General features: G+C 38.0%; 1 protein-coding gene across 1 annotated transcript in view; it reads left to right on the top strand.

The window, feature by feature from the left end:
• The window catches only part of LOC125790041 (tenascin-X-like), a 61,289-nt gene that overhangs the window by 27,303 nt on the left and 18,831 nt on the right, over positions 1-15,155 (top strand). Inside the window, exons 5-6 of the mRNA XM_049473137.1 lie at positions 8,601-8,754; positions 9,851-10,129. Coding sequence (XP_049329094.1) covers positions 8,601-8,754; positions 9,851-10,129 — 433 coding nt within the window. The remainder of the gene's footprint in view (positions 1-8,600; positions 8,755-9,850; positions 10,130-15,155) is intronic.

Here is a 15,155-nt window from a genome sequence, read left to right on the forward strand (position 1 = left end):
ACAAAATATAATATAAAATATTTATGTTGTATATCTAATGTTTTGAACGCAGGGTCTGAAAGGGTTAAACAGCTGTTTTTAGTTGCACTAAGCTGAAGGAATCAGGGATCTACAGTGAAGGATTTGCTCAGTAATTGAAAAGGAAAACTTCATGATCTCTGTTTATTGAGCTGCTTACTGTGGAATTTGTCTTGGTTAAGACTGGATATCAAATTCTATCCAAATTAAAGCCATATATTCACAGGTAACGGCACTCTGAGTTCACCAGGTGCAGTAGTGCAGTGTACTGTATCTGATTATGTGTTAGCGTGTATATGGTGTATATAGTGTATATAGTGTATATAGATCAATGCCCTCATCGTTTAAGAAGATGGGTTTTATTAGTGCTGTGCTTTTTTTAGGAACAGTGAGATCATGTAACTTGGGGGGATTAATGAATCTCACTGATTTAAACTGGCTGGGATCATTAGCAGAGTGCACTTCCTGCTCTTCACTGAACTTTTCCATGAATTCTTAAAGAGCCAGTAACTTCTAAACCATAATTTTTACATTAATGGCTGAAATGTGTTCTTTTAAAGTAATAAAACATACCAGTCCTGCTTAAAACTTTTATAAACATTTCCTAACCTTTAAAAAACACTTTTATTGCGCTCATTTCTGCCTCTGCTGCTCCTCTCAGCTCCAACTGTGCTATAGGTGAGGATAATGAATCACAAAATATGCAAATCAGTCAGTTAATTAATAATACAACGCCCTGGTCACCATCCAAATATCTTTGTCTCATTGTGCTATTTAGTGAGGCACACTGCTCTGCCCAATCAGCTCTCCCTCCTGCCTCGCCTCTAAACCCATACATCACCCAGTGCCCCTCCCAAACTACTCCTCCTATTTTGAGCTGAGGGTGGAGTCAGCAAAAATCAGAGAGTTTAGTTAGTGTGGTTGGACTCTATTTTCGGCCATTTCAGTCAAAATTGTGGAGCTAAGCTTACTGTAGATAAATTTAAGCTCTTTAATCATCAAAATAAACAGTTTTGAGTAGAGAAATCTGTGTAGATTAACATCCATCTCATTTGACTTTGTCAGAAAAATATATATTTTTAAGAAATACAGTTTTGTTTACTTAGCTTAGCTTTACTTAACTTATACCCCCCACCACCACCACCATCCAGCAATAAGACCTGCTGAATTAGAAGGAAAACATGGCGACACCCCTGTTCCTTACTAGTGTAGCATAATGCGCCTTATAATGCGAAAAATATGGTATGTTAAATTAGGTTTTTAAAGGCTATTTTTTAAAAATAAATTTGTTTGCTGTATTCTAAAAAAGTGAGTCAAAACTAAAAGAAGGTAAAGAAAGCCAGAAAGAAGAATTTCAAGAACTTTGAAAGGTTCCTTAAGTGCAGTCGCAAAAAATACCATCAAAATGTAAGAATGATGAAACTGGCACTCAACAGGACCGGCCAAAGTTTTGTTTACTTTGGCGCCCCCCAGCGCCAAGATCTGCGGAATTACAAGGGTCCCCTATTTTCGGCCACCTTACATACAGCTTAAAATACCCTATCATAACTGGAAAATATGTACAATTAAGCTTTTATTTTAATTATAACAGCTCTTAACATGATAATGGTGGCTGATAATGTGAGTAATAATGCGAATCTTTGAATCGCTGGGCTTATTTATTTGCGGGATCCAGCGTCTCCCAGTGGGTTATAATGACATTGCATTTGTCCTGTGTGGGCATCCGTACTCTGATTACATCAGGAAAACATGGCGACACCCTTGCTCACATAGAATTAGGCTCCCTAAGTAGTGTACAACATAAAAAATTGAGATAAATAGCCATCACATTAGTTTTATTGGTTTTATTGGTATTATTGGTATTATTGTGGTTTTATTGGTTTTATTAATATTATCAGATTCCCCTGTATCTGATGTGGGTCTGATGTGAGATCAGATGGTACAGAAGGTTCAGATCAGGTGCAGTAGATTTGTATCTGAGTTTTATCTGAGTTCTGTTTAAGCTGTGTGTTCATAGGCTAGCGCTGATAATTGGTTTTATTGGATTAATGGTATCATTGGTTCTATTGGTATTATTGGTTTTATTGGTATTAATGGTATAATTGGTTTTATTGGTATTAATGGTATAATTGGTTTTATTGGTATTAATGGTATCATTGGTTCTATTGGTATCCTTGGTTTTATTGGTATTAATGGTATCATTGGTTCTATTGGTATCATTGGTTTTATTGGTATTAATGGTATCATTGGTTCTATTGGTATCATTGGTTTTATTGGTATTAATGGTATCATTGGTTCTATTGGTATCATTGGTTTTATTGGTATTAATGGTATAATTGGTTTTATTGGTATTAATGGTATCATTGTTTCTATTGGTATCATTGGTTTTATTGGTATTGTTTCTATTGGTATTATTGGTTTTATTGGCATTACTAGTATCATTGGTTTTATTGGTATTATTGGTTTTATTGGTATTAATGGTATAATTGGTTCTATTGGTATCATTGGTTTTATTGGTATTAATGGTATCATTGGTTCTATTGGTATCATTGGTTTTATTGGTATTAATGGTATAATTGGTTTTATTGGTATTAATGGTATCATTGTTTCTATTGGTATCATTGGTTTTATTGGTATTATTGGTTTTATTGGTATTACTGGTATCATTGGTTTTATTGGTATTATTGGTTTTATTGGTGTTATTGGTATTATTGTGGATTTATTGGTTTTATTAGATTCTCTGTATCTGATGTGGGTCTGATGTGAGATTAGATGGTACAGAAGGTACAGATCAGATACAGTAGATTAGTATCTGAGCTCTGTTTAAGCTGTGTGTTTATAGGCTAGCGCTGCTAATGGGTATTCCCTGATTGCTGTACAGTGGATACTGTATCCAGCATGTGTTCTGAATCTGCAGTACAGTCTGGTGATGTAAGTGTGAGTTAGAGTGATAAATGGTGCTGGATCTGATCGGAGGCAGGGGGCGGAGCCGGAGCCGGAGCCGCGGTGACCCCACATGCTGAACCTCTTATCTCCACATGCGACGGTGTTTCAGACGATCAGGACTAATCCCTACTGCTTCCCCAACTTCCTCCCAGATTACAGGCTAATCTGACGGGACTGCAGGACGTCTCTGAGGCGATCAGAGTGACGAGATGTACTGAGGGACTGGAGTTTAGTGGGCATGAGGGACACATTATACACAGCAATGAGTCAAAGTGTTGAATTAACTCCCAGAAAGTTGATTTTATCTCTTTTTTCCAGGGTTTATGTAGCTTAAAACTCTCTGCAGTTAAATCAACACTTACAAAATTTAGTCATACTTCTTTACAATATCATTATAAGACATAAATATCCCTTTTTTTTAAAAAAGGTCACTTAAAGTATTTATCGCTTTAGGTTGCCATTGTTTCCAATAAACTGTTTGTTTACCAATACAAATTTCAGGATTTTGCCAAAGTGAGGCATATGATTGCTTGAAAGGTGATAGTTTAAGTACTTTATGTATTTTCGTCCAAACATGTCTTTTATATATTTATTAACTGCTTATTAATGGGTTTTAAAGTATTTAATAAACTCCTTTATAAATCATTCATAAACCCATTATAAAGGTAGTCTTATTATGAAGTGGTAGCGTTTAATATCCCCATATCTGCTCATGCTACAGACTTTTGCACAATAATGTATTTTTTTTATATTTTCAAGAAAATTCAGTCTACAGTGATGAGAACTAGCGGGGTAAACAGGATCGTGTTTCTGCTGGGGTGTAAATTTGGGAAGTGGAAAGGGTCAAACAGTAGAGAGAGAGACAGAGAGAGAGAGAGACAGAGAGACAGAGAGATAGAGAGACGTTTACTGCACTGTGGGGACATGTGGAATGGAATGATTGTCCAGGACGCAGGGTGTCATCGGGAATATAAAACAGCAGATACGTTTAGCAAAGACGGAAAGAGTCGCAGAGACACGGAAAACAAAAAAAAGCGATAAAACAGAAAAGGCACGTTTTATTCTCCACCCAAAATGTGACGGGGTGGAGCGCGAGGCGGATGAAGACATCGATAAAAAAGAAAGGGACGAAGAGACGGAGGACACGAGGGACAGAGCGTCAGAGTGTGTAGTGAACAAAGGCCTGAGAGAGGAGGAAGAATGTGACACTTATAACGAGAGAGAGAAAAAAAGAGAGAGAGAAAGACGGGAATATTTGTGGAGAACGGAAGAGATACAGATGTGGGATGCTTGTTGCTAAGGGAGGCGTAAACATCGTCAAAAACATCACGCCGGCCAGAGGAATGACCTCATAGGCCAGCAGCTGGAACATGCGGACCAGAATAAGGGGACACCAGAAGATGGACAGAGTGATGGAGAGGGAGAGAGAATATAATGAATCAGAATGAAAGAGGAGATCTGAGATGTTGGGAAATGAGTGAAAGTGAAGTGAGATTCCTGTCTCCTGACAGACAGTGAGGTGCCTCAGGGCTCTCACCTGGGTCCACTCGTGTTTATAGAGAGAAACCTGATTTAATATCAGAACCAGAGAGAACTGGAGATCACCCCGGTTCAGAGCAGTTACGCTATTTTACACCAATTTTAACAATACAGGAAGTGGGTTTTACAATGTATTTAAATGTATTTAAATGTTTTAAACATATTAAACGTTTTTAAAGGGAGTTAATTCTGCCTGAAAGGCTCTGTGTTAAAGCCTGATGCACTTGATGGAATCAAGTAATCACTTCATTCAGTTTCAGCAGTGGGTTTTCTTTTGGCCAAACACTCCTGAATTAAAATGTCTTAAATTGTTTACTGGTTTGGTACTTTAAAATATATGTCTTTATTGTCTTTAGTAAAGGGATATAATTATCCCATAAAACATTGCAGTTGGTTTTCATCAGGATTAATCTAAACAATGATGGACCATTGAAAGTCTATTTAGGGATGTTTTTCTATACTCTACTGGTATTTTACTCTAGATTTTACATAGTTTTCTCCATGGTTGGGATGGGTTTGTGTTGTGTCGGGTTGGTTTTGGGTGGCATGGTTTGGCGTGGTGTTGAGGTTTAGGTTGGTTTGGTGTGGTTGGGATTGACTTGGTTGATTTGGTTCAGAGTGAAGCACTTTGGTTGGTTTGGACTGAACTGGTTTCGTTTTAATCTGATTTGGTTTAGGTTGGGTTGGTGTTGTATTGTGTTTTGTTGGGTTTGAGCTTGGCTTGAATTAGTCTGGTTTGGATTGGTGTAGTCGGGTTTGGACTTGGCCTAATCTGGTTTTGTTTAGATGGGTTTGAGCTTGGCTTAGTCTGGGTTGGTTTAGTTGGGTTTGGCTTAATCTTGTTTGGTTTAGTTGGGTTTGGGATAGGCTTGGTCTGTGTAAGGTTTGGATTGGTTTAGTTGGGATTGGACTTGATGTAAATTAGTTTAGTTGGGATTAGACTTGATGTGAGTTGGTTTAGTTGGGTTTAGTTTAGTCTGGTTTGGTTGGGTTTGGGCTTGGCTTGGTCTGAGTTTGGTTCGGTTTGAGTTGGTTTTGTTGGGTTTGGTCTTAGCTTGTCTTAGTCTGGGTTGATTTGGTTGGATTTGGGCTTGGCTTAGTCTGGGTTTGGGTTTAGCTTGGTCTAGGTTGGTTTGGTTTAGTTGGGTTTGTCTTAGCTTAATCTGGTTTGGTTTAGCTGGATTTGGGTTTGGCTTAGTCTGGGTTGGTTTAGTTGTGTTTGGGCTTGGCTTGGCTTAATCTGGGTCAGTTTAGTTTGGTGTGGCTTTGTTTGTGTTGGTTAAATTGGGTTTGGCTTAGTCTCAGTTACGTTCTGGATTAGTTTAGTTTGGCTTGGTTAGGTTTGGTCTGTTCTAGTCTGGTGGGAACAAACAAAGAGCGCCAAAAAATTGTATGTGAGAACATTCTCTTTTTTGTCATACCTGTCTGGGGCGGGGTTAAGAAGGTAAATAGAGTAAGAAGATCCTTTGTTCTGGACTAATACATATTTCTGTACAGTTTAAATTAAACCATTTTAGTCTGATTTACTCAAACTAAGTGTGAAAACACTCTTAAAGCCTGTGTTTTTGTTTTTTACCTTAACATTTAATTAAAAAAAAACTCAATTTAACCAATTAAAAACTTCCTAAAATCTCCTTTCAACAATGTTTGGTGTAAATAATGAATTTTTCCTCTCCCTCTTGGTTAAACTTCGGTCCAATATGGGTTTTCCTACACCCTCCCTCACACCATCACCCAGTTCCTTCCCACACCATAAATCACATTTTTATTATGGGAGGCATTTTCTGAGCTAATAAAAGTGAAATTTAGTCTGAGAGCTGCAGGATTAGGAGGTATTTTCCATGTTAATTCTGTTTAGATTAATCTCCCGCTCGGTGTCTCACGCTCACTATATCATCTTACAGAGTTCATTAGGAAAACACTTGTCATCAATTAAATCAGATCCAGAGTTTCCACATGCTGGGAGATTAACTCAGCGCGATCCTCGCAGGAATACAGTGATGTTTGCTCTGACTCACTCTGTGTTTGTTATTCAGATGTTTAACAAACATCTCAGAATAAAAGACAGAACCTGACAGCTGTGACTCAACTCTTCACCTGCTGGTCAGGAGGAGTAACTGACTCATGATCACGTCACGTTATTTACATTATTATCGTCTCAGTGTTCAAAATATGAAGATAACCATAATAGCCACATAACCACAATGCTTAATTAACAACAAGAGCCCATTAATAAAGTAAAAAAGTACTTTATTATCATTTATATATCAGTTGCATAAAACTGCAATTTTAGGACAACGTATAGTCTAACACAATTAATCATAGTATATACTATGACTATATATACAGCTCTGGAAAAAATTAAGAGAGCACTTCTTCAGTTTCTGAATCAGTTTCTCTGATTTTGCTATTTATAGGTTTATGTTTGAGTAAAATGAACATTGTTGTTTTATTCTATAAACTACAGACAACATTTCTCCCAAATTCCAAATAAAATATTCTCATTTAGAGCATTTATTTACAGAAAATGAGAAATGTCCGAAATAACAAAAAAAAAATACACAGCGCTTTCAAACCTCAAATAATGCAAAGAAAAAAACAAGTTCATATTCATAAAGTTTTAAGAGTTCAGAAATAATCAATATTTGGTGGAATAACCCTGGTTTTAATCACAGTTTTTTTTTTCATGCATCTTGGCATCATGTTCTCCTCCACCAGTCTTACACACTGCTTTTGGATAACTTTATGCTGCTTTACTCCTGGTGCAAAAATTCAAGCAGTTCAGTTTGGTGGTTTGATGGCTTGTGATCATCCATCTTCCTCTTGATTATACTCCAATTATATTTCAATTTGGTAAAATCAAAGAAACTCATCATTTCTAAGTGCTCTCTTATTTTTCCAGAGCTTTATATACTATAAAGTTGCTGTCCAGTAAAAAACAAGTCGATTTTGTTGATTTTTAGTTTACTACATAATTTGAACAGACTGTATCTTACAATGTGCCAAAATTTCTTGATGAACCAACCAATAGAAATGCTTTAAAACTACCTGAAATAAACTCTTTTTACATTGACTTCCGTTGAAAGTTAAGAACAGTTACACAAAGAAGCAGTGTGTTTCAGGTGTGCCTTAAAATATGTGCACAGGTCTCTAAATATCTCAGATGTTGCCATGGTTCCTAAGACGTGACATTATCATACTGGCTGTGCCAAATTGTTTAAAGGTGTAGTAATCTTAGTGTAGGTAAACTTTTGACTTTGCAGAAACTAATAAAAATCCCTTTAAAATTCTGTCTCTCTTATTATTCTGGAATTTACCAAATATAACTAATTTTGATAATTATAATTGACCTAAAATGGGAAAGGTTTATTCTGATTTTATATCAGACAGTGAGAAAAACATGCATATGTGTCTTTTTATATATTGTATATAAATTTATTTATAAATACATTTATTCTCCACAAATCTTAAATTTCTACTTCCGCTAAAATCCACTTTTTTTTTTGTTCTTTGTGAAATACAGTAGGTTTCTCCGAGTTGCCCATCTCTGTATGTAAGTATCTATAGGTTTAAATAGGATCTCCGGTGGATTTGGTGTTTTACAGAGACTCTAAGACTAGGTCAGTAGCTGAACTGCACTTAGCAGGGCATTATTACACATGTTGTTAAGTAACATATGACATTGCAAAGACTGTTATTAGTGTAAAAATGTCTTTATTTCTTTATTTTAAAATGTTTCTAATTGTTGTTCGTCTCGCTGCCTCCTGGTGTCGCAGTGCTGTTAGCCAATCAGAGGGGATATGTTTGCATGTATGAATATTCATCCTCCATGAATCCTATCCTCCATTTCTCCCCAGCCCCTCGACTCCTCCACTGGACTAAAGCAGTGTTATACCAGATCACCGGAGCACTTTTTTTATACAAAAAAACAGCTCACATGGCATTCATTCATACTAGAGACACAACTAGACATTTTAAAATGAAAAAAAAAAATGATGGAATGAGACTTTCAAAATGCGGTTTACTCTACAGATCAACAGTTAATTCTAATTTAATTTTCACTCTGTATTAACCCTTAACTCTCTATTGTCCTGCAGAAAGAGAGTGATCAGAAGATCGAGACTAAAGTGAGCGGTAGACTGACCACCTACACTCAGGTAGGGCTGGCGGCCGGACAGCAGTACATGGTGACCATCATCGGAGAAAAGGACGGCAAGATGGGAACCGAGAGCACCACAGAGTTCCAAACCCGTGAGTTTACATACAGAGCTTGTGTCTTTGCTATCGTAACGGCAGGAAAAGTACACCATGCGTAGCTTGAATTTTTTTTTTTACTTATTCTCTTAATTAATCATGGGTGTGGTTAATTTTGGGCGTAACGTGAAATAAACCAATCAGAGTGTCTCTTGCTCATCATTCTCTTTAAGAGTAGACCAGGTGAGCTCTGACTTTGGTGGATTGCTATTGTAACGGTGCAGCTACCTGGACGTGTTCAACAAACTCTTCTCAGCAGAGGAAACTGAGCTGCAGGTTGACGCTGTGAAGGAGCTCCAGCAGCTCATTTACGGGAACAGCAATGTTATTTTATTTACTATTCTGTTTATTGTTGATGTAAAAGTTGCCAAGATAGCGATGAACGTCTGACTGTTGGCGTCTGTCTAGGTTGTATTCAGTCAGTGGAGCTCCTGTGTTTTCTGTTACCAAGATAAACAAGATAAAACTCCAGAAATTTAGATATATTCAAAAGCACTGCTGCTATTTAAACAATTTAACTTACATTATCTTTATTTATCATTAATTATCTTACATGCATTAATGCAGGATGATGAGTGATTTTTTTTTAACAATTTGTCAAAATTTGTCAAAATTTTTTGTTAAACAGATTTGTCACTGTTAAAGTCAAATATAATAAAATAAATTAACCACAAGCAGTAATAAATCTCCTGATATTTTATTTTGGTATTTTTGGTTATCTTTATTTTTTAAGTTATTCATACTTTTTTGTACTAATTTTACAGTTCTGTATTATAATACTGTATTATTATATGTTTTTTTTAAGAATTGTCTCAGATTTTGATCATTTAATGCTTTTTTATTACCATAATGTTAACTTCTCTTAATGCTTTTTAAATGTATTTTGCCAGTTTCTTACACATATAATCCTCTACCCTGTCTTTTTCTTTTAAAGCACTAAAATTTTAATTACTATAATTGTTGCGATAAAATTTGATGGTTATCATATTGGTTACAAGTATTGTATTGGGGAAAAAAATCTATGTATTACAATATTATTAATATTAATAATGTGATTACCACCTATTTTCCATATATCTATATTCTCTCTCAGTGATCTCCGGACCCAAAAACCTACAAGTAGTGAAGACCAGCACTACGTCTGTTATCGTCCAATGGGAGCAGGCGCTGGGAGAGATCGACAGATACATCCTCTTCGTTTCACCCAATCAGACGGACGGATCGGGGCGGGGCAGGCAGGAGATTAAGCTGCCGGCGGAGAGAGACTCCGCCCAGATTGAGGGTCTGGAACCCGGTCGTCTGTACGATATCTCACTGGTTGCTGAGAAAGACGGAGCTCGGAGTCTACCGTCCACAACCCAGGCCACGCCCGGTCAGTATTAACCAATCAGCACTTCCTGATTTATTACAGATTATTACAGGTTATTACAGGTTATTACAGGCTATTCCTGCAGGAGAACCGGATACAGTAACAGATACAGACTTTATCCACACAGGTTCATCACATCTACAATCTGAGGAGTTTCCAGCTCTAATCTAATCACTACCATTAATCCCACAGATTTGACCAGAATCAATATTCAATATTAATCCCTGATACTATCAGCCCTTCTGAAGAGGATGCAGTTACTTGTAATGTTAAGTCGTAAAGTGTTGGCTAATTTCAGCTTCACGCATAATTTATAAAAACGTGTGCTGACTGCAGACTAGTGGTGCAGATTCAGTAAAAGATTTTTTTTTAACTAATCTAATGTAACTAAGGACTTTAAGTTTGTAAATGGAGACTTTACGCACAAATGTATCCTCCTATTATGTTCATTCTTTTTTAATGTTTCCCTACTTTATTACTTTTGAAAGACCAACATATAGAACAGTACTTTTACATAACATTGAAACATAACATTGCAATTTTGTTTTAGTTTATTTTTGCAAATATGTTTGATTTTCATATGATACGTTGATTACACTAATTAAGGCAAGCCATTAAGCAATTTTTATACAGAAAAAATACTTTTAACTCTTTTTCTAGTTCTTCAAACTTTAAATCGGGTAAAACTGACATGGAACATAACAAAAAGAACTATTACAAAATTGGCGCAACCCAGCCCTGCACTACTTTGTTAAAATGATTAATAATCCAGTTTAACTTCATCATGACTTTTCAAACAACAGTCCAGAGAGGAGAGACCTCCCTGTTAGACAGTGGTTAATTTTACTGATTTCACACAGCTGACTCCTGGATTTCTGTAATCCTGCTTCTTTAAACTTGGATTGGCCGAATCGTCCCAGTGCCTGAAATCAGATCCCTCATTACCGAAACGTAGAGCTGCTGGAAATGAGCTTCAAACGAGGCGAGGCAAACCGTTCCGCACTAATGAACCCATGAGGAGCAGGGCTCGTCTCCGGCACAATGAAACCATAATATTTTCCCGTTTCCTCTTTCTTTGGCGTGGCAGTGATGAATCATGTTATTTCCATCCATCCCAGCAAACGACCCGTCCTTAACAAGCATCTGATTTTCATTCCTTTCTGTATTTATCACATATTTAAAAGTCTAATCACTCTTCGTTTTTATCCAGGATGCGACTCGACTGTGCTGGAGACATGCTGATACCACATGGTGACCGTGAATGTAGATCGTTTGTCTACAAATTAATCAAGTAATAAATGCATTTTACTGCTGGTTTAACTGCAGACTTTAACTCCTAATGCTTTAACCTTTATAATTCAATCAGCAGAGCTTCCCCTCGTAGCGAAAAACCAAGTCAAAGACGCAGAGTGTGCAATTTGATTCCAACTCGTAAACTTCATTCATGCTTTAGGAGCCACCACAAAAGAATTACCCAGGATGGAAACTGTGACCATGGAACCATCATTGAGACATGACGACAGTGATAGTAAGAAGGTGGAGACGAAGCTAAACAGGACTTCAGGACCCTTTTTGAAGAACCAAAAGCTGAGGAAGCCTCATGGAGCTTCAGATCCAGGAAGATCCAGGAATATCAGTATGTCCAGACCAACAGGTCAAGGAACACCCAATCGACCAGGTCAGATCAGGCCTGGCAATCGACCTGATGTAATACGACAGCCAAATGGTGGCATGACGAGATTCAATGGCTCAAAGTTGAATGAAAGAGGAGGAAGAATAGGTCCATATCCTTTGAGGAGGGACCCTTTGGGAAGATACTCAATTGAGGGACCAAGAATAAAGAAACCAATTATAAACCAAGAGTCTGGACAAGAGCATACAATTACCAAGTACAGCACAACAACACTGGTAATGAAGACCAGTCGTGAAGAGCTAATGGACAGAGTGGTCGGAAGTCCTGCTGTAAAACATGACTCTAAAGGTTCTCTTTCGCAGAGAGAAAACCACCCAACAGCCAGTGTTTTAGAAAAGCCTGCAGATTTGAAGACAGTCCCAGATTCTCAGGTCAGCCCTGCAACAACTGAAGAGCCACAAGAGCCAACCATCACCACCGAGAAGAACCTCACAGCTCATATCAATGGGACAAAATGTGTCAGAAGGGTCTTGGTTGGGCATAGGAAGATACACTTCAATGGGTCATCAGGTGAAAAAACAGTGACGAAAAACTTGACGGTCATAGTTGGTCATGTCAATGGAAACGACCTTATTCAAAAGCTCCTTCTAGGCAATTCCGAAGGTCTTGTTGAAGATGTTACACCATCCAGTATTGAACAAGCTAAGCTTCTACAAGAAGAAGGAATTGAAACAGGGACGATTGTGGACAAGCAGAGAATGAGTGTCACTTCATTGCCAACAAGCTATACACCAATTGAGTCAATTTCAGAGAAATTTAGGAGTATGAGCTCACAAAGTGGAGAAACAGAAGAAACAGAGGTTGAGAAAACAGATTTTCCACTCATTTCTCCATATTCCTCGCCACCACCTTTGCCTTTTGCTCAAGCCATCACAATGTCCCAAACGATTCTGCTGCCACCCAAAATACAAAAGGGCAAACACCCTACTAGAGACTCTTCAAAGATGCCTCCACCACAAAGAAGATATCCAACCAGACCAATATCTTCTGGTTCATCAACCTCTGGGATCAAAAAGGCACCCATAACATCAGTAACATTTAAAGATAGACCTCCAACCACAAATGACCACGTAGTCCCTTCCCCTTCGCCTGACCCATTTAGACTAAACAATGACAACTCAGAAAGTAAAGAAGCAACTGTACCTGTACAAATAGACAGTGATCCACCAGAATTAACCAAATTACCAGAGGTGGAGTACAGACCAATCACAGATTCAGAAAAGACAATCGAAAGAGGTGAAGGAGGAATGCCTAAAAATGAATCGACAAAACCAAGAAATGGGAATTTACCTCCATACCGCCGCACACCATTCCGAGGTACATTCCCTCGTAGACCGAACACTTCATTCCAAAACCGAACCAGACCTATACTGAGGCCTCCACAGTTTCCCAACAGGAGTCCACCACTGAGACCAGTCCAAGAGCCAAGAGTCCCAGACCCAGACAACATCCCTGTTACGCAAACTACTGGCAGCAACCAAGCAGAACCTGAAATCAATGGTCAAAGCAGTCAAAATGGCTTGAATCCAAAACAAACCTTCATATTTCGAAGAAGGAACGGTTCAGTCATCAGACCTCCACCGAACCTTCACAAACAGCCTTCACAAAAGTCAAATTCCACCAATATTCATAGCAGTAAGCTACAAACAAGAGGCAAAGACTCCAATGTCTCAAGATTTTCATTGGAGAAAGATGCAAGCAGCAAAGCACCTACAGTTGGACTTCCAACAGATTTCACTCTCACAACAGACAAGCCTTCAGTTCCAACTAATGACAGATTTCAAGACGTTGCTGGAGAGTCAGAAGATGGAACTGATCGCATTCTGTCTAAAGTTAAAAGCAGAGATAACATCACAGTTTGGCAGACTGTTCCCCATGACCAAGTCAAGCCTGAAATCATCAGCAACGGCAGCCAAGGCAGCTCAAATCGCAACCTAAGACCTGCTCTCACGGTTAGAGGTAAAAATGGAACTTTCGTAAGACTTCCACCTAAACATACTCAAATAAAGCCAATAAAACCAAAAGCTACATATGTTCACGGTGTCCGACAAGGGGGTAAAGGGATGAAAGACTCAATTTCTGATCTTTTAATAGACAAAAATGCAAGAAAAGACCCTGAACCTGCTATTGTAACAGGCAAAGGTCCAAGACAAGACCCTGAACCTGGACTTGTAACAGAAGAACTTACAAAACAAGGCCAGAAAACTGGTCTTGAAACAGATGAAGATGCAAGACAAGACCCTAAACTTGGTCTTGTAACAGGCAAAGTTCCAGGACAAGACCCTAAACTTGGTCTTGTAACAGGCAAAGTTCCAGGACAAGACCCTAAACTTGTTATTTTAACAGAAGAACATAGAAGACAAGACCCCAAAACTGGTCTTGCAACAGACAAAGGTGCAAGAAAACAACCAAAACTGCCTCTTATAACAGTAAAAGTGACAAACCAAGACTCAAGACTTTCTACCAACAAAACTGTCAGTAAATCTAAAGGAATGTTTGACTTGGCGGAGTCAGAAGATGGAATAGATCATGTTGGAGTTCAGAATGTAACATCAAGAGGATTTCTTGTCATATGGGCTTCACCTAGAGGAATGTTCCAGAACTTCGTAATCAGCCTAGGAGAACGCGGGAAAAGTGGAAGTGAAGAAGAAGAGGAAGATAAAAAAGAGGAAAGTCCAAATGTTCTCAGTAGTTCAGTGGATTCCCACATTGTGCGCTTGAATAGAAGTGATGGTGGAGTTATTAGGAAATTTACCAAAGTTCTTCCAGGTTCTGCTCGTTCCTACCCAGTCTCTGACCTCACCCCTCAGACTGGCTACTCAGTGTCTCTTTTCGGAAAGGGCCCTGGATTACGGTCCAATATTCACAGCTTCATCATCAGCACAGGTACCCAGAACCTGCGTCATGCACTGAAGACTGTGTATTTAACCCTGTGCTGCTTTCTGTCTTGTTTATTGTCCTTCTTAACCAGTAAGAACTTTTAATCAAAGCTACGATAGGTGACCTGGGTGATCTGAAGCTTTGATTAAAACTCACAGTGTTGATAATAATAATGTTTCTACATGTTATATTTCGATATAATGCTAACTTTGTGTTATTTATGTTGGTGCACAAGCTTAAAAAACAGGCATTCTTAACAATTATTATATTCAATCAAATGATTGCTTACTATAGGTAAAAAAGCTCAATTGTAATATATTAGCCTGTTTTTTTACTTGTGCACTTGTTTGTCCAATTCAATCCAGTCATGTTCATATGTCATGCGTAGATGTGTCATGAATATAAGAAAAAAGTATGGCTACTAATCTAAATACAATAAACATACATCATCTGTTT

The sequence above is a fragment of the Astyanax mexicanus genome, unplaced genomic scaffold (assembly GCF_023375975.1).
Source record: "Astyanax mexicanus isolate ESR-SI-001 unplaced genomic scaffold, AstMex3_surface scaffold_34, whole genome shotgun sequence".
NCBI lineage: Eukaryota > Metazoa > Chordata > Actinopteri > Characiformes > Acestrorhamphidae > Astyanax > Astyanax mexicanus.